Source organism: Phalacrocorax carbo, chromosome 3 (assembly GCF_963921805.1).
Source record: "Phalacrocorax carbo chromosome 3, bPhaCar2.1, whole genome shotgun sequence".
Lineage (NCBI taxonomy): Eukaryota > Metazoa > Chordata > Aves > Suliformes > Phalacrocoracidae > Phalacrocorax > Phalacrocorax carbo.
Genome location: NC_087515.1, coordinates 62225964 through 62250058, shown reverse-complemented (window position 1 = coordinate 62250058; position 24095 = coordinate 62225964). Strand labels below are relative to the sequence as shown.

The 24095-nt window shown below is 44.0% G+C and overlaps 1 protein-coding gene across 3 annotated transcripts in view; it reads right to left on the bottom strand.

The window, feature by feature from the left end:
• PLAGL1 (PLAG1 like zinc finger 1) overlaps positions 1-24095 on the bottom strand; it is a 51362-nt gene that overhangs the window by 12713 nt on the left and 14554 nt on the right. For 2 of the 3 annotated variants that reach the window (XM_064447123.1, XM_064447122.1), the window contains exons 2-3: positions 18167-18209; positions 921-1076 (exon numbers count right to left, since the gene is read on the bottom strand). In XM_064447123.1, the coding sequence (XP_064303193.1) occupies positions 921-1076; positions 18167-18185 (175 nt within the window). In that variant the 5' untranslated portion in view covers positions 18186-18209. Of the gene's footprint in view, positions 1-920; positions 1077-7144; positions 7304-18166; positions 18210-24095 lie in introns of those variants that run through there. The other variant, XM_064447121.1, reaches the window with a different exon arrangement.

Here is a 24095-nt window from a genome sequence, read left to right as displayed (position 1 = left end):
GAAGAATCTGAAAAGGATGTAACTATGTACAGAGACTTTTAAAAAATGGGTATTATACTGAATACAAAAGTGCCTAAAATCCATGACAGGATATTAAACCGAGTATGCAACACAAATGTGCTGATACTCTCCAATCTACAAGCTGATGTTAGCATAGTGCTCTGATTGTTGGCATAATTTACCAGGTTTTTCTCTCCCAATATGAGTGGAGAGAATCTACAAAAACACATTAGTCACCTTCATCATTCCAGTTATTCCCCTGCCTCATACCAATGGTCCAGGCATCTTGTCATTCTCTTTCTGAAATGCAGTCTAGGCAGAACTAATTTTATACAAGTAGCTGCACACTGAGGAAGTAGATCCCTTGTTCAAGTTTGGCCATTCAAACCGCCCTGCCCTCAGAACAAAACAACAGTCTGTCTATAATATGAACGGAAGGTGCTGCAAAAAGTAAATTGACTCCCTGTGTTCCTTTGAGTTTGCAAGGGCGTGGGCGAGGGATGTTATTTACCATTTTGTTTCTGACCTTTTACCAAATATTCTTTCCTGTTTTGCATGATTGGGGAAAAGAAAAAAAAAATATAATAGCGCATGGCTGTTACTATCAGATACAAATTCAACATTCATTAAACTTGTATTGACTGAAAGGAGCTAACTCACTGCTCACAGCTAAATGTCACACCAGCTCTGGCTAATGTCCTGCCGTCAGCCTATGCACTGAGGTTACTAAAAAATCAGTCATAAAACAAAACAAAACAGTAGCTGGATGTGAGCTTGAGCTGTGCTCAGCTACAAATAAAGTAGTCTTCATATAGTTAACACCCAATGATTATGCCTTGAGTTATTCATGAAAACAAGCCAGTGTTAGTACTTTTGCCTCCTCTTTCGCAAATGTGGGAAAAAAGAGCTAAAATACTTACTCTGCTGGTTTCCAGCTCGCAGCTCCAACACTCGCAAAGTGAGGTAATGAGGTAGGGTGAGACGGGCTCGGCTAGGAATAACCCTATCTTTAGCCCTGATGAGTGGTCCGTGGAGTTTGCATTCTCCTATAAGGCTTTTACCGCAATCCTCACACCCTACAAATCCAGAAAAGGGAACCTGTTACTAAAAATGACATACTGCTCTCCAATTTAGTCTCTTCTGATTTTGTCACCTTGAGAACACATCTTGAATTACCAATGCTTTTCTTCATACCACTGTTCTACATCAGGTAGCAAAAAGGTTATCTGCAAGCCAAAACTGAACTAGGAAGGTTTGAAGTAAGACCTCCAGTTTGTGCGCTCTCTCCTGAGCCAATTGGTGGGTCCTGACCTCGACAGATTTATACACATATTCATTTGGAGGTGTTGGAAACTGTGCCCTTGAAGACTAGGATGGCAGCAAAACTGGAGCTTGCAGCATGCACACCTATAAACCAAGGTGCATATATTTATACAGAAATGAGGAGGGCAAAGTTGCTAGTAGTAACCAAGGTAATTTGCAGAGATCCAAGGAGTCCAAGATAGATCACTGTGACTTTGTGAGCCTGTACAGACCGTTCTCAGTAGAAGGCAAGACCCTCAGTGTACCATCAAAATGAGTACTATGGGTCTTACAGTCACAACTCAGTTGACAGTCATGCAAGGGCAGCCTTCTTGTACGCCATGCTGCCTGTGGAGGTAAGCAAAAGGGGCACACCACATCTCCCAGTCATTGGTTCACAATAATGACATCCGCAGGCTGAACACACGAGCCACCCAGAGAAGTCATTAATGAGAAATCCACATCAGCAAACTGAATTTCCCCCAGCACAGTGAGGTATTTTTGGTTCAGCGTAGCTCCAACTGGTTGCCAGGGAAACTCATATGGAGCAGCGACCCAACTGAGCAATGAGACTTTCCAGCAGAAGGTCATCCCAGCACTGGTGTCACACAGGGCAATGGGAAAATGGGGACTTCTTGCACAAAACCTTTTTATAGACTGTAGAAACCAAACCAGTGAGCCAACAACGCTTTATGACTGAGTTAAAAAGAAAAGCTGATATTGGTCATCCATGACTACCTCGTTTTGTTTTACTTCTGAAAACTCTGCTGAGCAAGCCTATTCAGAAAGCGGCAACGAGCAGCACAGGAGGGGAGCCAGAACAGCTGAGAGAGTCCAAGGGAGCCATGGGATGCCGTAGGAGAGACTGGGGCAGGAGAGGTGAGGCTTCACCACAGACAGGGACTCATAGCCAAAGAGGGGTCAAGAGAAGCATAAGGGCTCAAGAGACACCATCTGGAGAGACATCGGAGATGGTCTTTGAGACAGGACAGTAACACAATAAATGCATATTCAGGGTAGCTTGAAAAGGTTTCAGTTTGTAAACACAATTAGGCACTTCATTAAATTACACACCTCGAGAGCCTAGTCCAAAATCTCCCTAAATAAGCCTGAAGTGTTCCTACTGAGTTCTTTGGGCTCTTCATCAACTCTAGATGAGGAGGCAGGCTTGCATGTCGGTCAGGCTGCAGGCACTGCAGCAGTCCATATTTTTCAATAATTTGGGGACCATGTGATAGTTTTCTCTTGCCATGGCTCCTGGACTGCAACTACCTGAAATACTTTTTTTCCCCCTAGTGCTACAGATAAAGAACATGCCACTCTAAAGCAGTTACTTAAAATGCACAAAAAAAATAAGTAATATAGCTGCTTTTTCTTGTTACACACTGTTTTATGTACCTGAAAATCCTTTACATCTAAGGTGCAAGAAAAAAAAATTTTTCTTGGTGATTTAGCTTAATTGGCTTTTAAATAAATTGCCAACGATCTGTGTCTTCTGAGGGCAACAAAATTATGAGTGCTTCCTGAGCTTACCTAGAATAATAGCGACTTTGTCTCAAGTCAAACAGCTCCTGCTTGGAGAGTCATTGTATGCAAACTGCTGAAAAACATTACCAAAAGCAAAATGGAGACAAAGAACCGCTGTTAGGAGGAGGATGTATCTAATCATAAAGTACACGACCTTATCAATCCATGCCATGACTCCATGATTCATCACTACCGAGCTCCTTAGCAAACCTTCCAGCCACCCCAGAGCAGTGTCCACCACGGAGGCCCCAGGGTGGGCAAGCTCACAGGAAGGCTGGAAAAGGAAAGCAGGGAAGAAGGGTTTCCCTTGAATCAGCCTCCAAATTCAGCACTGGTGCCCCACTAGCGAACCTCCCTGGGAGGCAGTCCTCCAAAATCAGGGACCGCTTTGCATGCAAACAGCTGCCAAGCATGCCTCTGGGGTTAGGGGCCCCAGAGATGGCTCCCCAGTGGCATGCCCAACCAGCGTGATGAAGCCAGCACTCTGGCACTGAATGAAATAATACCTGCAGAGCTGGAAGTGGTTTTTAAGCACCTGACTAGTATGGCTTGGGATTCTGACCCGGCATTGCCACACGTCACCTTGAAATATCCAGAGCTGCCCAAGGCTTGTTCTAGGATTTTCTATGTTTCATTACATGGGATATGAAGATAACTAGATGACTTAGTTATTGTGCATCTTGGAATTACACTCCCTACGCAGTATTTCTGACCCCACCAGCATGTTAGTACCCTGACTCTCAATTTATTGCACACTAAAAATTGTCAGGTGTACCAGCAGCACAGGATTGGACCACTGTAAATATAATAACTTTCAGGACTACCCTGAGGAACTGGCGTCTTTGCAGTTTCTTCCCCCAAACTAACAGCACAAAGCTGTCAAGTTCACATTCTTCCTCAGAGGTGATTACAGACCAAGTCACGATCCTTTGTATTTCAGTGCTAAATTACAGATGCCATTGGCGAAGGAATGTATGCATTATCATAGCTGCAGCATGACACTGGTTTGCAAAGCTCATGCTTTGCAAAGCAGCCGTCTTTTAACTTGGCTGATTAAGCAAAATGTAATTTTTTTTCAACAACAGCCCCAGAACACACTCTAACCTGTTCTGAAATATGGAGCATCCAGCTACAGAAACAACACACACTGTCATATTAGCACTAGGAATGAAATACACTTGGTTAGAAAAATCACTTTCTGTGAAGATTTTTTCTGCTTTTTGTTAGGCACTTTAGTACCTCACTTCATGCTTTTAGAGTATCCCTGCTCCCCTAAATCGTATTTATACAAACAAAATTAATGGATTCAATGTCACGTTTACAGGAATACTTGATAATGCGCAAGCACGAAAGAAAAAGTAAAACTGCCTATGTTTCTCTACTCTGCTGTTATTTAGATGAGTAGACAACAAAAAGAAGTAAACAATTCACAGGAGTTACAAGCTGTTAAAAAAGCAGATCGTATCATTTACTGCACCTTTAGGGCAGCAGTGCTAAATAGTCCCCTAGAGGGTATTCATTCTTTCCCTATGTCTTTGCAATGATTCTGAAAAAGTTCCAGATAATGCCTTTTTTTATCTATCTGTAGGTAAAACTACACAAACTAATAGATCCTGTAGCTGGTAAGATTTTTATTTTGCTGAACTCCAGTGCAGCAATGGGGAGGCACATGTACAGAAAAGCCCAGCATGGGTGCAGGTGCAGACTCCAACCAGGTTTTGGGTGTGCAGCCACCACCTTATCACACAGATGAGGTGCTCATGCCCTGCAGCCTGCCACTGGAGGGGCTAAGAGAAAGGTACGTCTCCTGTAGGCCCCAGCCTGGTAGCCCTGCCCTTGAATGCATCTGCTCCCACTTCTGCCCAGCCATCGAGAGGCATGGTTGGCAGCTATGGCTTTCCTCTGCTCCTTGGGTCACCAGAAAAATGATACCCACTGCCTGCAGGATTCACTCCCACCCCATGGGCTGATCAAAACACTGGCAGCCACGTTCCCAGGGAGGAGAACGGGCTGTGAGTGTGGCTCACCTGTACCATCCTCACCACGCTGGTGCTTCCCGCCAGTCCAGGTCTAGGTGACAGCTCTCCTTTGCTGTGGACTACAGCATGGCAGCCTCAGCAGCCAACTTGCCTCATCCTTCAGACAGCTCTGGGGCCAGCCACGCTGCACAGGGACGAGCTCCCGCAGCCAGCAGTGGCCAAGCTGGCGTGGCAGCTTGGGCCAGCTGGACTCAAGCACAGTTAACAAACCCGGGTTTCGAAAACAGCGGCACCGTCCGAGCGCCGTGCCACCCCCACAGGCACAAGCCCAGCCTCGGAGAGAGCTCATTAGTGTGGGCAAGGAGCCACAGGCTGCAGTTACACAAAGTCCAGCTGCAGAGATAACGGCAGCTATACATAGCCATACTAGGAACTGCAATCATTGTCGTGATAGCTCGAACATACCACCAGCTCCTTAAACAATCAGCAGCAGAACACCACTTTTTAAAACCAGTCTGCTAAAAAGGAGATGCCTATGAGGCAGTCCTTCCTACATTTTCACCAACCTCTACTTCCAAGCAAGAATTTACGGTACCTGAACACTTCAGTGACCTGCAAGACGCCTGCAGTAAGATTTACATGCCCTGTGAAGGCAGAGGTAAATCATTCCCTTTAAAATGTCCACTTCAACCAAAGACGCCCCATGAGAAACGATCGTCCGGGTGAGCAGCACTTGACATTTGCTGTGCTGTTTTGCAGCATTAGAATTAGCTCCCGTGCGCAGAGGGAACAAAGATCAGTGTACACAGCCGTCCAAATCCTAGCCTAATTACAATCATAAGATTTGCATAGCAAACAACAGTAATTTATCCCAGAGCAAAACTGTACTGCTCCGTTACCCCTGTTCAGCTTTCGTGTAGAGAAATGCTGCATACATACCTTGTGGACATTTTCTGTCTAATAGGAATTGCATGTGCAGCATGTGAGTCTTGGTTCTCTCTACACAAAGGTACACAAGGTTCTGCTGCCCTGTGATTTGTTCTGCAGCACTTGTTGCTGGAAAAGCCTGAAAACCTTGTTCCACAATATAATTTATTTGGCAAAAATTCAAAGTACTCAATTAGCAAACAGTTAATCCCAAGTTATTTTCCCATTATTGTGGGCCACTGCCATGCACTTCATCTGTAAAAGTTCTTCATGAAAGCCTTTACATGTCCTAAGTTTGATATGCAAAGTGCATTTACAAAGGAGCTGAAACTCTTAACTGATTAATAATTCATCCTATTTACAGTATAGTAAAATAGAACTCGTTATAATTACCAGAATTCAGAAGATAAGAATTCTATTCAAATACCAGTAACACCTGGTATTTTGTCATGCTAAATTTTCTACTTTCACTTTTTAGCTGTAGTATCTGATTCCCTATTCCAACACAAAACGAGATGAACATTTCTTCAATGTCTGCTTTTCTTACACAACAAAACCTTGTAGTAGCAGAGAGTTACAACTGCTCAGCTCTGCATGGAGAAAAAGAACAAATAAACCGGGAAACTGCACTCCAGGCTCAGATTGCCATCGTAATTGCTCACCTAAGCAAGGACTACAAACTTGCACATTCATGCACCACACAGTGTATCTGGGAAGCAGGTATTGTGTTTTCTATAACCCTGTACCCAAAATAACATCCCCCAGAAAAAGAAGGGGGGGGGGGAGGGGAAGAAAGGAGATTGACTCCTAAGTGCTTGAGAGGAAAACTTTTGATAGATTTCAAGCAGTGAGTCTCCATTGTCTTTGGCACACGGAGACCCTGAAGCCTCACAGTCTCTACCTGGTGGCACCAGCACAGATACTGTGGGACAAGCTGCTGGAGCAGCATCGGCTCCCCTGCTGAGGCCTTGCCCTGCTGGCTGCCATCCTCAGGCTTGCCAGAAAGTGGATTGGAGCCCCTGAGGTGCTGGTGGAGGGGGAGGAGTCCTGGTCCCGCACAGGGGTGAGCATCACCCTGTGAGTGAATGCCTACGACTCTTTTGGGGCCCCCTCTCCCCAGGGAGGAGAACAGTAGGTGGTTTGCAAACATCCCAGCAATCATTCTTAAACATATTCATAGGAACATGACATCACTCTACTAAAATGTAAAACTTAAAAAAATGAGTTACTATATCTGGAGACAGAAACAGAGAAATAAAACAGCAAACATGCCTTACTGCCACCCTGTATGTTCTGACTGAACCAGCGTGTTGAGCTAATTCCCTACAACTGGGACCCAGCACTGCAGGTGAGGCCACCCCTCAGGCATCCGGACCCAGATGCTAATCTGCAGTGAAACATTCCCTCACCTTGCCTCCACCCTCCCAGTGCCCCTCCTTCACTCCCAAGAGGAAAGAAGATTTGGATGGAGGGTACATCCTCAGGTCTCCAGCAGTGGGAGATCATCCATCAAGGCACCTGCCTCACAGCAGTATGATCCTGTCCAGCACAGCTGTTGTTATGGAAGGATGCCTGTAGAAGGGAGACTCGGCACTTATCTGACTGTAAAGAAATCCTCTAATGCAAAGCACACATGTATTTTCCTGGCAGACTTGAGTTTAAGTATGTAAACTCTTTAGAACTCCAAAACTATTTGTTATACAAACATATAAATGGTAACAACAACTATGATTCATTATTAGTTCCTAATAGGGAGTAATCATGATGACAGTCGAGCACATCTGGGAACAGTGAGGTTTTTTTCGTGGTGATCGTGAAGTACTATGACAGGCATAGCCAGAAGGAATTTAACCAGCCTCCCATAAAAAGCCATCCTCCCGTCAACCCCAAAGAGGCTTTCTACCATGCTCCTTCTGTCTAGCAAATCTTAGAAGCAAAACAGTTAAGAGAACCCTCAAGGAGCACCGCCAGGCTGTGAAATTCAGCAATGTAACTGCACGTAGCAGCTTTAGCAGGAACCCATGAAGTCTGTGCAGCAGAAGGATACCCAAACTCTGCTGTAACTTATAAACTTCACAGCTAGGAGAGGAAAAAAAATACCTTACCTTCACTGTTTAAACACCTGAAAGGGCAGTAGCTTATAGGACTTTCCTGCAAACTTAAAGAAAAAAAAAAACCAAAACCAAACATCAGGGAAAGTATGTAGGTGTATTTATCAAATCTAACTTCACTCTGCAGTCTGAGCAACTGGTTTATCAAAGTTCTTGGTAGGTTCATTCATCTAAAAATGACTTAACATCAAAGCATGGATTGATTGACTGAAATCTAGTTTTAAAAAAATAATCTTTTCCTCGTTATTCTTGAGACTAAAATGTACGTGTCACATTTCTGGTACACCACATGGGGTTTGGTTGCTATCAGAACCCATATACATAACAAGTACAGTTCAAGTGAAGTCACTTCCCATAGTTTACATGTAATAGCTTCTAATCAGCGTGAACAAAGAGACTTCTCTCATTGCTGAAAGCTGAATACATTTCAAACAATCAAACTGAAAAATGCAGTTGGATTTTTCAGGGTTTTTTTTTTTTTCCTTCTCTCCCCCCTCCCTCCACTGGCTTGGCATGAAGTCATACAAAATTAGATCCAGAAACAAGGAAGGAGGTTAACAGCAAATTCACAGAAACAACTGCCATTTTTTACGAGAAACAGCCTCAGTCAGCATAGCCTGGTCCTAATGCCCAGAAAAAGCTGCCTGGGAGCCGAACCTTCTTGTTGCGTGCTGCTTATCTCCCCGCAGCAGTCAGCAGTGGCTTGTCCTAGTGTGAGGCTGTGGCTCCTGGCTGTGACACCGGCTTGCTTTAGGTTTTCACTAGTGCTGTCCAAACTGCACCTGCTTCCATGCTGCAGACAGTAAAACTAAAATCCTCCTGTCCACAGAAATACAGACAGCCATCAAGGGAGTCATATTCAAACTAATTATACATACCCTGTGGCTCCTGGGCCACATTTTGGACCCCCTGTAATCTATACATCCCACAGCAGAAATTTTACCTCCCACAGCAGAAGTAGCTTTAATTGGTCTCTAGCACTTCTCATTTGGGGAGATTTTTGGCAGGCTGGTTGATTTATTTTAGTGTCAGACCTTTTAGTGGAACAGCATTGCTACTGTTATAATTTAACACAGACACCGGAATCTCCTATCTTTGTTCTAGCAAAAAAAAATCCCAAGCATGTATGTCTTCCTAAATGTATGTACATATAAATACACGTGCACGCAGCCATACACACCATATCAAGTCCATCAATACAGTCAATAATTTTATTCATGGCAGGTCAACACCATGGTTTCAATTCTGATAAACGAAGTGCAGCGATTCTAATGACTAATGCTTAGCATTAACTAGTTGAAATATTTCCAGACCTTCCAACATTCCCTTAAAAGGGAACCTTAGATTGGGTCTCTCTCTCTCCTTCACTAAGCTTGGTTGTTAGTGGTCACCAAGTCCAGATGTCATCTGCAGGAGACTGCTGGAAGGCTTGGTGACAAAAGCCACCTCTCCTTAGGAAACCAGCCCAAACTGATTCTTGCTCTTCCACTTGTGACACAACTTTCAACATGGACTTGCAGGAACTTTCCCAGCAAGCACACTAGCAGCTGGGATATATTTCTAGCTGCTTGCTGGTAGAACAAGCCAGCCAGGTAGACATGCCTGGAGAAGGAAATACGAGTTTACTGTAGGATGCAATGAGGAAGCCTAGCATGACAGAGCGAAGAGATGTTGTACTTATCCTGCAGGTGGAGAACTTGAGGTCTTTAGAGGCAGTTATAACTAAATGAAGCAAGCCTTAGCTACTGGGAATAAAAGCGCAGAGTAAAAGTCACAGGACCCACTTCTGCAGGTAGAAGTCTGTACACTCAGCTCTACTGGTGTACAAACAGCCATCTATGGAAGAAGGAAGTCTGTGTAGACAAGTGATACACGGACACTTAGGACTGGTGGGGGCTGAGACCTTGGAGGGCCAACCCTGAAAGAACACTCCAATCCATATTACATTCAGTGGAAACTAAGTCTGAATAAAACTGCAAAATCCGTTAACTTTCTCAGTGAACCATCCAAACCTCCTCCTGGTATTCCAATTCACCCAAGAGAACAAACAAACAAAAAAGTTAATTTGTTTTTTTTACTAACGAATCCTAAAACATATATTTAAAATACTGAAAGGTAGGAGTCTTCTTTCAAAAGCATTGGGTTTTGTAAATGAAGGGTCATTAACAGCTTAGCAGAACATCTTTAGCTCTTACTATGCATCACCTTCATAACAGAGGGGACAGCCAACAACTGTTATTACTTGCCTGATTTCCAACATGAAAAGGATGCTTGATTCCCAGCTTATCTGAGAACAAAACGGGTAGGAGACTCTCATAGTTGGCCTTTATGATCCTGTTAAATTATTCTCTTTTAAGGCATGAAGTGATTTCTCTAAAAAAAACCCATAGACATTGGGAAGCTCTGCTGCTGAACAGACTCAAAAATATATTTCTGTGAAAAAAATACTCACACATGCAAGTGTCATATCTGTGTTTCCATTTACTTGTTCTTTTTCCTAAGATCTAATATATACTTTTTTTCTAAAGACTTTCAGTGGGAACCACAAGATAATTATCTAACATCTTGACTCATATTGTACTAAAGAAATTACATCCACCTGAGTTTCTTTAACAGACTGATTAAGTAAAGATAATAAAGTTGGCAGCAACAGATTAGGCAGCAGTATAGTACATTTCCCTTACAATAACTATTGTACTCAGACATAAGGACAGCCTTGAATCTAGTTCTCTAAAACAGAGGATTACCAAGGATGTGATTACAGGGTATTACTGGAGAATTACATCTGAGACCTGCAAAAATATGTGGATTTAGAAAAAAAATATGCAACTTTTTCTGCAGATGAAGCATTCTAAAATCAGATAATGTATCTCCATAAAGCCCTATTTATTCTCCTGTTGACAGTCATCTCAGTCTGAGATTAAATAAAATCTGAACACTTTTCTGTATTTGTTTCTGATTAGTTTGTAGTTTCTTTAAACTACTTCCAAAGCTCACAAAAATAAAAATAACAGTAGTCTCTATTACTAGAATGTAAGAAGCAACCTTGTAAAGCAAAATTGCAAAGAACTTGTTTTCATACTTTCCTAGCTTGAAAAGCAAGATCAACAGATGGTAAAGGCATCACCTTGGGGGAAATGTACTGTTCCTCAGATATGGATTTGCATAACCCTGGTCATTTAACATGCATATTTACTTAGAGCTGTGTATGATCACATATCCCACTTTGTATCTGGTATATCTCACTCTCTTGGTTGGAAATCAGTTCCTTCATACTCCTTCCACTTCAACATTGGCAAGAGGTCACAACGATATTCATAAAGATCCTTGATGTTAGAAGAGGCAAAGGGACAACTGTCTTGCCAAAACATCCCCATGTGCTTCCCTACGTGCCTCTGCCTGAACACAGTCCAGTAAGTTAAACATAACACACTCTGCCTTGCCCTATCGTCCAAGTAACAGAGAACAAATGCCACCTTCCATGTCAGAGATGAATCATCTACTTTCTTCTCCATTATACTAAAATAGCTGTGATCAACTGAGCTTTCCTTGACCATAATTCTTTTCTATATACACCATTACAACTACCCAGAATCCCTCACCAGTCAACATTTTCACGACATGTCTAGACTATAGCGGTAAAATGGCCTACAAACACACCTCCTTTCCAACTTGAATGTTAACTTTAAGTTAGCTTTAAATTTTAGCAGTTTCCAATGTCTATCATGTATGAATACACATAAGTGAGGCCAAAAATCACTCTTCATGCATTTGGCTAACAATAATGACAACAGAGCTCACAAACACCAGTATCAGCCTACTTGAGCTCAATGTTTTCACCACTGTCGAAATCATAAATGCATTTTGCTTTTTTTGCTTTTTTCTTTGAAAACCTTGGAAATTTGAAGGCAGACACTACAAGCCATAATGCTGACACTCTGCAATTAAGCAATGTATTTTCATTTTCAGGATTGCAAAGTATTCTAAAGAAGGCATGTTTGCATATGAAGCCCCACTGCTTCCAAGAAAAACAGATAAGTTATCTCCTGCAGAGACTAGCAAAATGAGACAAAACTAGTTAAGATTACTAGCTCAAAGTCACCCAAAGCAAAAATGCCAGACTGAGGAACACAAACTACTCCAATAAACTTCTCAAGCATTTCCCCTGAAACAAGGACATTACTCAAGAGTTTTCAAACAACTGCGTTCACGTGCAGACACTTTGAAGCAGGTTCGCAACACAAAACCAGCCATTCCGACTCACACGACAGTGATTATTCTGTTTGGAGCTTGTCCTTACACTAAAACTGACACAAGAAGAAATGACATTACTTAACTTTTTTTCCTGCAGTCATAAGTTGGCCACACCTTAAAGTTGTAACTACTTGAGCTCAGAAACTGTTTTCTTCAGTCACCACAGAAACTAATATAGAAACTCCGGCGATTTGTTCTCCTGTTTTCAGTAGAAAATTTACATATGAATTACACACCAAATTCCTTTGGTCTGATAAACTGTTCTGGACTTGCATGAAGAAAATACAGCTCCTCTATTATCACCCTCTTCTTGCTATTCTTTGCTGTCTTTACAAAAAACTGTACATCTAAAGCCAGCAAGCATAGTGTTAAGTCCATTTCTTGCCTTAGGTCTACGCATAGAAACAGAGGTTTGGAAATATACCCATACATTTCAAGGGCTTTTAGATTCCTGGATTTTCTGCGAGACAGGCCTGCCTGTTAGTCCCTGCCTTGCTTGTAAGTATTAACGCAACGATTTGTACCAGTCAAGAAATCATTTGATGCAGTTCAGCTATTCTCAAAACCAAAGAACTGCACATAACAGCCTACATAAACAACTGATGTTCAGGACCTGACTGCAAGACCCAAATACAAAATTATTTATATTACTTTTCATATCATCAATCACCATTAGGAAGAGAACAAATGAACAAGCACAGCAGCTAGAAACAGCACAGGAGTCACTTAAGTGTTTCCCGTGAAAGAACACAATTCAAACATTGTTTCTGCACTTGAGAACACAAATGCAAACATTTCATAATTGCACTACATATGGGAAATCAAAACAATCCTTACCTTATTTAAAACGGCATTTTTAGTAAAAAGTCAGTCTATGCTAGTACAAGGTGGCAGAAACCATGCCGTCCTCCTTCGGCAGACTTTTCCAAATGCCCCTGTGTTCAACTAAGTCTAACTCCGCTCTGTTTTGTTTCCCCAGGAGGACCCATTCAGCACCATGTGCTCCTTTTCAGCTGTCAATAAACAGAAGCAGTGAATTCCCCTGCACTTCACAAAGCTAGTTAGGCATAGCCATTCATTTCTTCAGGAAAACAGGGCATTGATTTCAGCAAATTCCCAGGGAGCAGCTACAACAAAGGGATCAAAGACCCACCTCCCTTCCTGTGCAGCTTTGGCTGGCCTGGCCAAGAGGAGCAGCGACAGGTTTCCTCAAGAGCGGGCTCAAGCCCCACAGACCACCGCGTGCTCCATTCACACCCATCGCCTTCCTACATTCCCGGGACAGCCCCCGGCGCTAACCGTGACAAACCCCTACATTCAGGCAGCATAATATACTGCACGCTAGTTCATCCAAGGATAGAAAGAAAAACAAGCTCCAAGGGAAGTCCATTGCTTTTCTGACCAGCCGAGCCTCAGTAGCTGCCAGACATTTTATAAACTTCTCTTTTTTCCCTTAGCTTCTCCATCTAAAACAGAGAAACACTTGCTACCTCAAATTCATCGTGCCAAAACTTCACTGGGATGTTGGCTTTTTTCAGTTTATTACCACGGCATTGAAGACTCAGCTGCTAGAATTGGAAGTCTAGCTGCAGCAGCCCTTGTATTGTGCAGCCACGACATTTTCTTTGTATCATTTGCCCCAGACGGCAGCGTTATTTTTTCCTAGGAACCTAAGGGGTTTTGTTCTGGTTTGGTTAGATTTTTTTTCTTTTTAAGTATACATCTAGTCTTCATTAATGTGACCTGGAACAAGATTCTTAATCCTAGAATCTGACCTTGTATTTCATTAGTGAACGACGATGCTGTGGTCAGGCTTAGGGTCTGTGTGGTTAGGCTACATGCCTACTACTACACAGTAAGAGCCAGAAACTCTTCCCTGATGCTGAGACCACCTGGTATCAGCTCCACATGTCTAAACACTCCTCACCTCCTTCCCTTTTCCCGCATAAACAGTTTGGTTCCGTCCGGGTTCCTTACCTGGAACAGAGCCTGGTAGATGTTATCCCCAAAACACGCCACGGTGTTGCTTGTTAGCATAGGTCAGTACTAAGCTCATGGGCTGGCTCTGTACTATTTATTTATATAAAAACAGATGTAAGGATCTAGAGTCACTTCACATCTGTACAGATTTGCCATGTTGTTCTTTAGTGTTCTCCTGTGCACTGACATTTTTCCAAGGCACTACCTGGCTGTCACAAACCCCACATGCACGCGTACTACCACTAGCTGGAACCTGGAAAGTTCCCACAGCACTGGCATTGCCTTGAGGCTATTCAGACATCTCCAAGTGAGAAGACAAATGTCTATCCCTCTAGCATGACCGAGTATCACAGGACCTGCCACAGCACAAGCGGTACAATATCAAGACGACCAGGGACAGGTGGTAGGAATGACTGATCATTGCGCAGAAGACAGCTGAGGGCACAATGAAATACAGAACTGCAGAATTATCTAAACTGCAAGAGACCTGTGGAGATCAACTAGGCCAGCCTCTTGTTGAAAGCAGCCCTTAGGTTAGCATTACTCAGGGGCCTGCCAAGCCGTATCTCCAATATTTCCAGTGTGGGAAATTCTACCACTTCCCTGTGCAGCTTATTGCGATGTTCAATTGATCCCACGGTGAAAATACCCCTTACATCCAGGAGCATTTCCCTTGAAGCAACTTGTGGCCATCGCCTCTTGTCCTATGATGGTGTATGCTTGGGGAAAGACTGCTTCCACCTTATTCTCCAAATCTAGCATTTTTGTACTGGAAGACCATGACCAGATCCCCCTAATGCCTTCTCAAGGCTGAGAACATGCCCTGTTCCCTGGCCGAACAGAGAGCTTTTGTTGGGACTCAGGAAAAAAAGGAGAGTTTACCACTTTTGGAGGAAGGGGCAGGCAACTCAAGAAGAGTACAGGGATCTCGTTAGGTCATGCAGAGAGAAAATTAGAAAGGCAAAAGCCCAGCTGGAACTCAATCTGGCCACTGTTGTGAGAGATAACAAAAAATGTTTTTACAAATACATTAACAAAAAGAGAGCCAAGGAGAATCTCCATCCTCTCTTGGATGTGAGAGGGATCATTGCCACTAAGGATGAGGAAAAGGCTGAGGTACTTAATGCCTTCTTTGCCTCAGTCTTTAACAGTCAGACCAGTTACCCACAGGGTATTCAGCCCCCTGAGCTGGAAGGCAGGGACAGGGAGCAGAATAAAACACCCATAATCCAGGAGGAAGCAGTTTATGACCTGCTGCACCACCTGGACACTCGCAAGTCTATGGGGCCAGATGGGATCCACCCGAGAGTGCTGAGGGAGCTGGCGGAGGAGCTTGCCAAGCCACTCGCCATCATTTATCAGCAGTCCTGGTTAACAGGGGAGGTCCTAGATGACTGGAGGCTTGCCGATGTGATGCCCATCTACAAGAAGGGCTGGAAGGAGGATCCAAGGACCTACAGGCCAGTCAGCCTGACCTCAGTATCAGGGAAGGTCACAGAGTGGTTCATCTTGAGTGCGCTCACCAGGTATGTGCAGGACAACCAGGGGATCAGGCCCAGCCATCATGGGTTCATGAAAGGCAGGTCCTGCCTGACCAACCTGATCTCCTTCTATGACTAGGTGACCCACCTAGTGGATGAGGGAAAGGCTGTGGATTTTGTCTACCTGGACTTTAGCAAAGCCTCTGACACTGTCTCCCACAGCATCCTCCTGGAGAAGCTGGCAGCTCATGGCTTGGACAGGTGTACTCTTTGCTGGGTAAACAACTGGCTGGATGGCCGAGCCCAGAGAGTGGTGGTGAATGGAGTTAAATCCAGTTTGCGGCCAGTCACAAGCAGTGTTTGCCAGGGCTCAGTGTTGGGGCCAGTCTTGTTTAATATCTTTATCAATGATCTGTACAAGGGGATCAAGTGCGCCCTCCTTAAGTTTGCAGATGACAACAAATTGGGCAAGAGTGCCAATCTGCTTGAGGGTAGGAAGGCTCTACAGAAGAACCTGGACAGGCTGGATTGATGGGCCAAGGCCAATTGTATGAGGTTTAAGAAGGGCAAGTGCCGGGTCCTGCACTTGGGTCATAACAACCCCATGCAATGCTATAGGCTGGGGAAGAGTGGCTGGAAAGCTGCCTGGCAGAAAAGGACCTGGGGGTGCTGGTTGACAGCCAGCTGAACATGAGCCAGCAGTGTGCCCAGGTGGCCAAGAAGGCCAACAGCATCCTGGCTTGTATCAGGAATAGCGTGGCCAGCAGGAGGAGGGGAGTGATCATCCCCCTGTACTGGGCACTGGTGAGGCCGCACCTCGAATCCTGTGTTCAGTTTTGAGCCCCTCAGTACAAGAAGGTCATTGTGTTGCTGGAGCGTGTCCAGAGAAGGGCAACGAAGCTGGTGAAGGGTCTAGAGCACAAGGCTTACGAGAAGCGGCTGAGGGAACTGGGGTTGTTTATTCTGGAGGAGAGAGGCTGAGGGGAGACCTTCTTGCTCTCTACAACTACCTGAAAGGAGGCTGTAGTGAGGTGGGTGTTGGTCTCTTGTCCCAAGTCACTAGTGATAGGACAAGAGGAAATGGTCTCAAGCTGTGTCAGGGGAGGTTTAGATTGGATATTAGGAAAAATTTCTTTACTGAAAGAATGGTCAGGCATTGGCACAGACTGCCCAGAGAGGTGGTGGATTCACCATCCCTGGAGGTGTTCAAAAAACATGTAGGTGTGGCACTTCAGGACATGGTTTAGGAGGCATGGTGGTGCTGGGTTGATGGTTAGACTTGATGATCTTAGAGGTCTTTTCCAAGCTTAATGATTCTATGACAGTACGATTCTCTTCTCCAGGCTGAGCCCACACAATTCCTTAAACCCCTACTCAGGTGACACCTTCTCTAATCACTGATCATTAGGAAAAACGTGAGAAAGGTGCTGACACTGAGCTGAAGAGAGAGAGATGAAACTGCCAGGGCATAAATTAGCTAAAACAGTCAAACCAGCTTAAAAGTCTGAGTAGAGTAGAGGAGTCATAAGAGATTTTGACAAGGACCACGGTGCAGACACCCTACCCTCTCTCCTTTCTTTAACATTTCACTCCTGACAGCAGTGTTGCCTGTTGTATACAATACAATCAGGCATATTACATTCCTCATTTTAGAGTTCTCTCTGTATCTAAATGGTAAATTAAGTCATGCCCCAAAACTGCCAGTTATCAGTTAAAGCTCAAAAAATGCACTTTCACAAGTAACTTGATCTTGAAGTATAGATATCGCCTCCACAAGTAGCTTCTATCTGCCAGTAAGCCACTGATGTTTTTGTATTGCTTAACTGATTACAGTCATTGACAACAAAAAAAAAAGTGTTCTTTGTTTCTCTGAGTAAGTACTGGACACTGATAAAATGGGTTTCTGAAATTCCCTTCTCTTATACTGCATAGTGTAGAGCTGGGCAGCCCTCGGCAGTAAAAAATGGCAGCTGAGGCATCGGAGGAACTCCAAAAGAAAGCATGTAGACCAGATCAATAACCATAGAAATTGTGCTTAATGCTGCAGATGGCTTTGGCTGGAGTGAGAGAGTGCGAGTATTGAGAAGACCTGAGCAGTAGTTTTCTGTGGTAGTTACAACAGCAAAGTATGAGGATATGCCACTTGCATATTCTTTGCTGTTGAAAAAGAAGGGTGGATAATAGCGATGAGGCATGGGATTTGGATGCGACTTGGATAATGATGCCTTGGAAACACAGGAGTTAAATTCACAAAGTGATTAAAAAACCCCAAGCACATCACTCAGTAGTAATCTGGGATGGCATTTGTGCCAAAGATAGATAAAACATTTTAGATAGAATTGTAATTTTAAGTCTCAATGAACCAGTCTGTTCTTATACATGGGCCAGATTTTTACAATTTTACTCATATTAAGTCATGCTTCATTCCAAGAATAATCCCGTTGATTATAATGGTAATATTGTTCCACAGATGTCTCAGAAGAAACGCAAATGTAAAAGCAGACTTTATACTTAAGATAAAAGGCATCAATCATGAGCACATCTGGTAATCCGATAAAAACATATGGTACAAAAAATCACTGTGGGATGACGGAAATGTACTTACATAGCAGGTCTGTGGACATGTTTACAGATCAGGCAAAGGAAACCTACATAAAATAAATGAAAAAAGAATGATCAGTTTTCTGAACTAACACTATTAATGTTTAAACCTCATGCTAGTTATCATATGCATAGTTTTTTAGTTCCTTAGGAAATGAGGAGAACATCTAGGGAAATCTAACAAGGAAGAATTTCAATTTGTAGAGGAAAAGAGTAAGTCCATCTATTTTTTACTCCTTAATAAATGATTCCACTTCATTTGACAAACAATGTGAACTCACAATATTAATGCAATGCATTTTAATTAAGAGCAGTTCACTGTATCCCACGTCTTCATTAACATTTATTATTAGAACAGAATTTTCAGGCGCCATGTACTTTACTCCATTGCACGCGATTCTGTGCTTAAGCCTGCTGTTTCTGGTATTCCTCTCAAGAGTTCTCACCCTTGCAAAGTCAAAGGGAATATTAACTAGATATAGGACACGACATTCTGTTGGCTCTCTTGAAAGACTCCTGGAGACTTCTAGCTTTCTGCTGAACTCTGTTCAGCTTGTTCCCTTCCCACTCATCTGCTGTTTGACTGAAATTTTACTATAATCACATAGGAACAGAGTCTTGAGTTTTCTGCAGCTGTCTGAACAGTCTCCAGCACAGTGGGATCCCAATGTGTGGATAAGGCTACTGGGAGCGACAGTAAAAATAAGGTGGCATGCAAATAACAGCACAAATCACATCAGCCTATGCCATTTTGTCGTGTCCTGTACAAATCTCAAAAATTTCAGGCAGTGTTTGAAGGTGTATGTATATGATTTGGGGGCAAAACTTAACTCTGATGAAGACAACATTATTTTGTTGTGGACTGAAATGGGTCAAAGAAAACATCTTCATTTTTAAAAATACAATGATTGTTAGTAAGATGCTTCCAATTAATTGGAGCTGGTTGGGAGAACGGAAGAGGAGTATGGAAGAGGGCAATAAAGATGAAAGGAAAAATGGATGGCAAAGAATAATGAGAACCAAGAAGGAAACAGACCCAAGGAGAGTCAAGAAGCGGTAAGACTAGGTGAATGCAGAGCATGATGAGGCAGAGAGGAGTCAGTGGCCTGCTGATGAGAACTTGCCAAGGAAGAAGCTGTGACTCTGCCAGGTTGTCCATAAGCACGCTGAGGAAGCTGAGATCCAGCTATCTGCTGAAATCTATGAGCATGCTGTAGTGACATTTTCAAGTTTGAAAAGACTAAGATAACACTTCTAGTGATCCACTGCAAGCACCTAAGTTGCCATTTTAGCTTGAGGATGTGCCATTTGTCCCTGCATACAAAAGCAGCAATGCTGAGCACTCCCCCCAGCACTTATTCAACAGTGATGTACATACAGCTCATCACTACTGGGCAATGTAACAAGTACGCTGATTACATTAGCAAGCTAACAATTAATAAACTTACATATCCTCGTTTAAGTGCTCACAGACCCAATCCCAAGACCAAGGGCCAAGACACACAGTAAATCAGACTTGCTGTCTCACCATGTGTCTCACCACAACATAATCAACCCCCCAAGGATTTAAATTGTCAAATCCTAGCATAAAAGACAATATGTAAAGAAAATATCTTTTATAGATGCTCTGCACTTTGGATTTTGGAAGACTTCTGATGTCAAAATACGAAGACCTGCCTGGTCTTTCCTTGTCACATGCTTAAACATGTCTTTCAAGCCTATTCTGCTTTCATCAAACAGAAGACAAGTACAAGCGTTGCATTGTAAAGAGCTATTCGCAGTGGTGGGTGCCGAGGGGTAGCTGATAGGTACAATGTAGTCTTTAATGCAGAAAATTCATATTTTCAACACAAACCCCAAAAGATTCCTCCCACCTTTGGGCTGCACACATTCCCTAACATCAGTAGGATAAAGCTGACAGGGAGCAGCTCATCAGAGAACCTCAGCAGGGAAGACACTACAAGGAAAGATGCTTGATTGCCTGTGCACAAGCATCCTGTGTCTTTTGAGGTGCCCTAGGACATTTGAAGCACCCAGATGAGGCAGATAGCTATAATATTGATTATACAAGAAAAACAGTCCATCCTGGACCAGGAGCTAGAAGCCAGGCCAGGCTACCCAGGACATCTCAGGCAGCACTAGACACTTATGTTTCAGCAAATTAATCAAGTCCTACACTATTGCAGTTTGATTGTTTTTGCAAGAAACCAGGCAGAGAACAGGCAAACTGCTGGTACATCACTTCTGTCTGAGATAAAGGGGATTGCAGATGAGGCACAAAACACAAGTGCCAGCACATCAACTTCTCTTCTGTAACCTCTGTCCTCTGCCAAAACAGCTTCCTCCGGTGAACACACAGCTTATAAACTGGCTTTTGTCTCTCACTGGGACTGTGTGTAGATGTGAGAGCAAAGCAGTAAAGGGGCCCACACGCTAAAAGGACATCAGCAAGTCCTCTTTCCAGGTGAAAACAGCTATGCTGAGAGCAGGCTTTCTAAGCAGCAAGTGTCCTTTCTCTGGAGATTCCATCGGCCAGAAAACAACATTCTTTCTGCAAAAAAACTACTCTGCAGTTTGACTCCATTCTGGCTGCGAGCAGGGCACTTGTCTGTGGTGTTAATTTCTAAGAATTTAGGCCTTGCAGAGGGAACAGTGGACTTTAATGGCATCCATATGTGACTGTACACATGCCAACCTTTGTCATCCCCAGAAACAGCAGGCTACATGTTGTCACTGTCAAAGCAGAGCCATCAACTAATAAAGATTTCATCCCCCCACTCAATTACTACGCAAAATGATTTCATTTTGCCGGCATTCAATCTGTGAGGCAATTACCTGGTAAACCACCACACCACAACAAGTTATCTCCTTCTATATGGTTTGAGTCAGTAGTATACCTTCATCCTCCCACATCTGGTCTGCAGCAGCCTCCTGTCATGAGAAAGTCCAGCCTCAGTCCATCCTCTCCCCGTCCCTCACACATCTGCCATCCAGCCATGTTTCAGTGGCTCTGTGGTCCACGAAAACCCCAATTAAGGTTTGGTTGAATTGTCTGTAGTCTCACTTTGGTGGTAGAGGAAGGGGCATGGAGAAGAAGGAGCACACACACCAGCTGGGACAGAAAACCATACCTCTTGACACAGACTATGACAGGTCAGAATGACATCAGAGGGACTCAGATGAAGAGCAGTACAGCCCAGAGCAACACGAACACCTATGAGACACCTCCCTGCAATCAAAAGGCTAATCTGCTGCTGGGGTGGGTGCAGCTATCAGAAGCACGAGAGGTTCTCCATTCACTTATTACTCAGAAGTGGCTACAAAAACCAGAGCAGAAAAGTGATATTGCACAGGTTGGCTCTTCCCCCCCATCCCTTTTGCCCATGCTGGTAGGGCTGCCTTCTCCTGTGGTCTGGAGCCAGGAAGGAATCAGTCTGTGTCACTGTCATCTATCTACCTGCTTCCCCTCACAGCATTAAAGGCGCTTACTAGTACAGGCAGATCACCTAGTATAGAGCTCTGCTCCTAACAGTCCTCATAGCATGTGGTCAAAGGTACAAGAGTCTGCTGCAGAAGATCTGCCCTAGAGAATGAGGCCATTGTGAAGAGGATAACCATAAACCACCAAAGTGTTTTTCTCCACAGCCCATCAAATCCTGGGAAACTTTCTCCTTTTTTCCCCCTGTACAGTCCTCTGATAAAGCAGCATTAGCAGCAACTTGGTAGTGCCCAAGTCCAGCCCTTGGGAAGGACACAGAGACTACAGACCAAGAGGGAACAGATCCGTGAGGGCATCCCAGTCACTGCAACACAAGCCACTTGCAGAACAACGGAGCAGCAGGTACACCAACACAAGGAACCGTTCCTCTTCTAGCAGTCAGTCAGAACTTGTCTTTGACAGGGTGAGGATAAGCACAGCAAGGTGTATTTGCAGAGGCAAGGGAGTGGAAGCAGAACTACAAGCTCCTTCATAAGCTAAGCCAGCTCTTCCCCAGTTACCCTCAACATGGACCCAGAACTACCTGTCCTTCTAGCTGCAGAAAAATCACCACCATAAATCCCTCTCCTGCTTCTAGGTCAACCCTCTGGTGCATGAGGGCACCTCTTGTGCAGTATATTGCCCCCTCAACCAAGGGGGCTCCCACACATGCAGAGTCATGGCAGCCACTCATGCTGTGCCAACCAGGCACAGTGCCTGGTGGTTTCTGGCCACATCAGACAGTTGTCAACCTAAACGTCAGTGGTTGGCCAGTAGCTATGCTGGCCTCAGTTTAACAGTCCTATTGGCCAATCTTCTCTGTCTTTACTTCTTGTAAACCACACTGACGTACCACATTGACCTTTATATGAAGTGTTGCAGGTATATTAGCCATATTTGCTGTGCTGCTCACACAGACAAAAAAAGTTGTTTGTGGTTGCTCTTAAATACTGTCCTATCTCATCAATGAATGGGCAAAAGGAGAGGAGGAGCAGAGTGGGGAATGTTTCCCATACATGAAAATTGCAGCCCTGAAAATTTGAGGCAAAGCTTTATGATGTTCCTACAGGCTTTGAGGTAGCAGGAAATTAGCTCATGGATTTAGGTTAAATAGGACTGGATGGGTTAAGTATAATAGATGGTTAACAGTCTGCAGATAACACAGTGATTACAGGTGATTGTGGTGGTGAAAAGTGGTTATGTGCTCGTTAGAGGAGGTGAGGATGGTTTCTGCACTGCCTATTGAAGAGAAGGACATGTTGCAGAGCACATTTGTGCAGGAGCCAGAATTTTAGGTTTTGTTTTTCTTAGTTGTTCCACCATTGCCACAAATTTCCAGACTATGCATTTTGTGTTTCAGAAGTGACTGCAGTGGGTGCACTGTGGGCATGTGTGACTTGGGATGGGTACACATTATGGTGGTGCAATTGCCCTCGGATGTCCAGGATCCACAGTGGGAAAGGCAATGCCTGTTACCCCTTCTGTTCTGATGCAGAGGATGTAGGGGTAATGAAATCAGACAGCCAGTGTCCAGGTATGGTCCATGAGGAGGACCTACATGAGGACTGGGGTCACTGCTGCACCTGAAGAGGGGTGACTCCCTCAAGGAAATGCACAGCAAGGGAAACCAGCCTGCACCAGACCTCTCAGGCTGTTCATGATGACCATGAGACACCTGTGAAGGCTGCCAACAAGAGCCTTGATAACTACCTTGCTTACCAGTCATTTGTGTTTAGAGGCAGCAAGGGGGGCAGCAAAGGCTCCACTTTCTACTCCTACTGTGCCTGGAAAATACTATGATGGCACCTGGCTAAAGTTTCTGAATGCAGTTCTCATCCAAGATCCCATCCACTGCAGGTCACTGCAGATTTCTAGGAAGATGTCACAGTTTTACCAACCAGCGCTTGCTTTACTCGCCCTGAAGCTCATCTTCACCAGAGACAAACAAACTACACGGCAAGGGAGGCCAGGAAACCACTCTGAGGGACCTTTGCAACGTCTGCAACATAAGACTACAACTAGCTGTTCAAGACAGCTGTCTTGCATGTAGCACTACAGCATTCTCACATGGGTTCATGTGACAGAGCTCTTCCACTGACCTCACTCTCTTCCAGAAGAGGTACATCTATCTTCCGGGGCATCATGCTCTGGAAAGCCAGAGGAAAAGCAGGCACTGATGTGGGAAGAGACATAAGTGGCAGCAATGGGAAAAGCTTTCATACTGCCACACTGACACTGTGGGCGATACCCTTATGGTTGCATCATGATGCCACCTGTAGATGGCAAGAGAACATGCTGTCTGCAAAAGTGACCTATGCCATGCAGAGACAAAGATCTGGATCACAGCAGAAACATGGCTGTTCTGAACCAGTCAGCATCTGACCCTCGCCAAGCCCTCAGAGGTATTACAGAATTCTTTACATTGCTTTCCACACAAAAACGATGTCAAAAACCA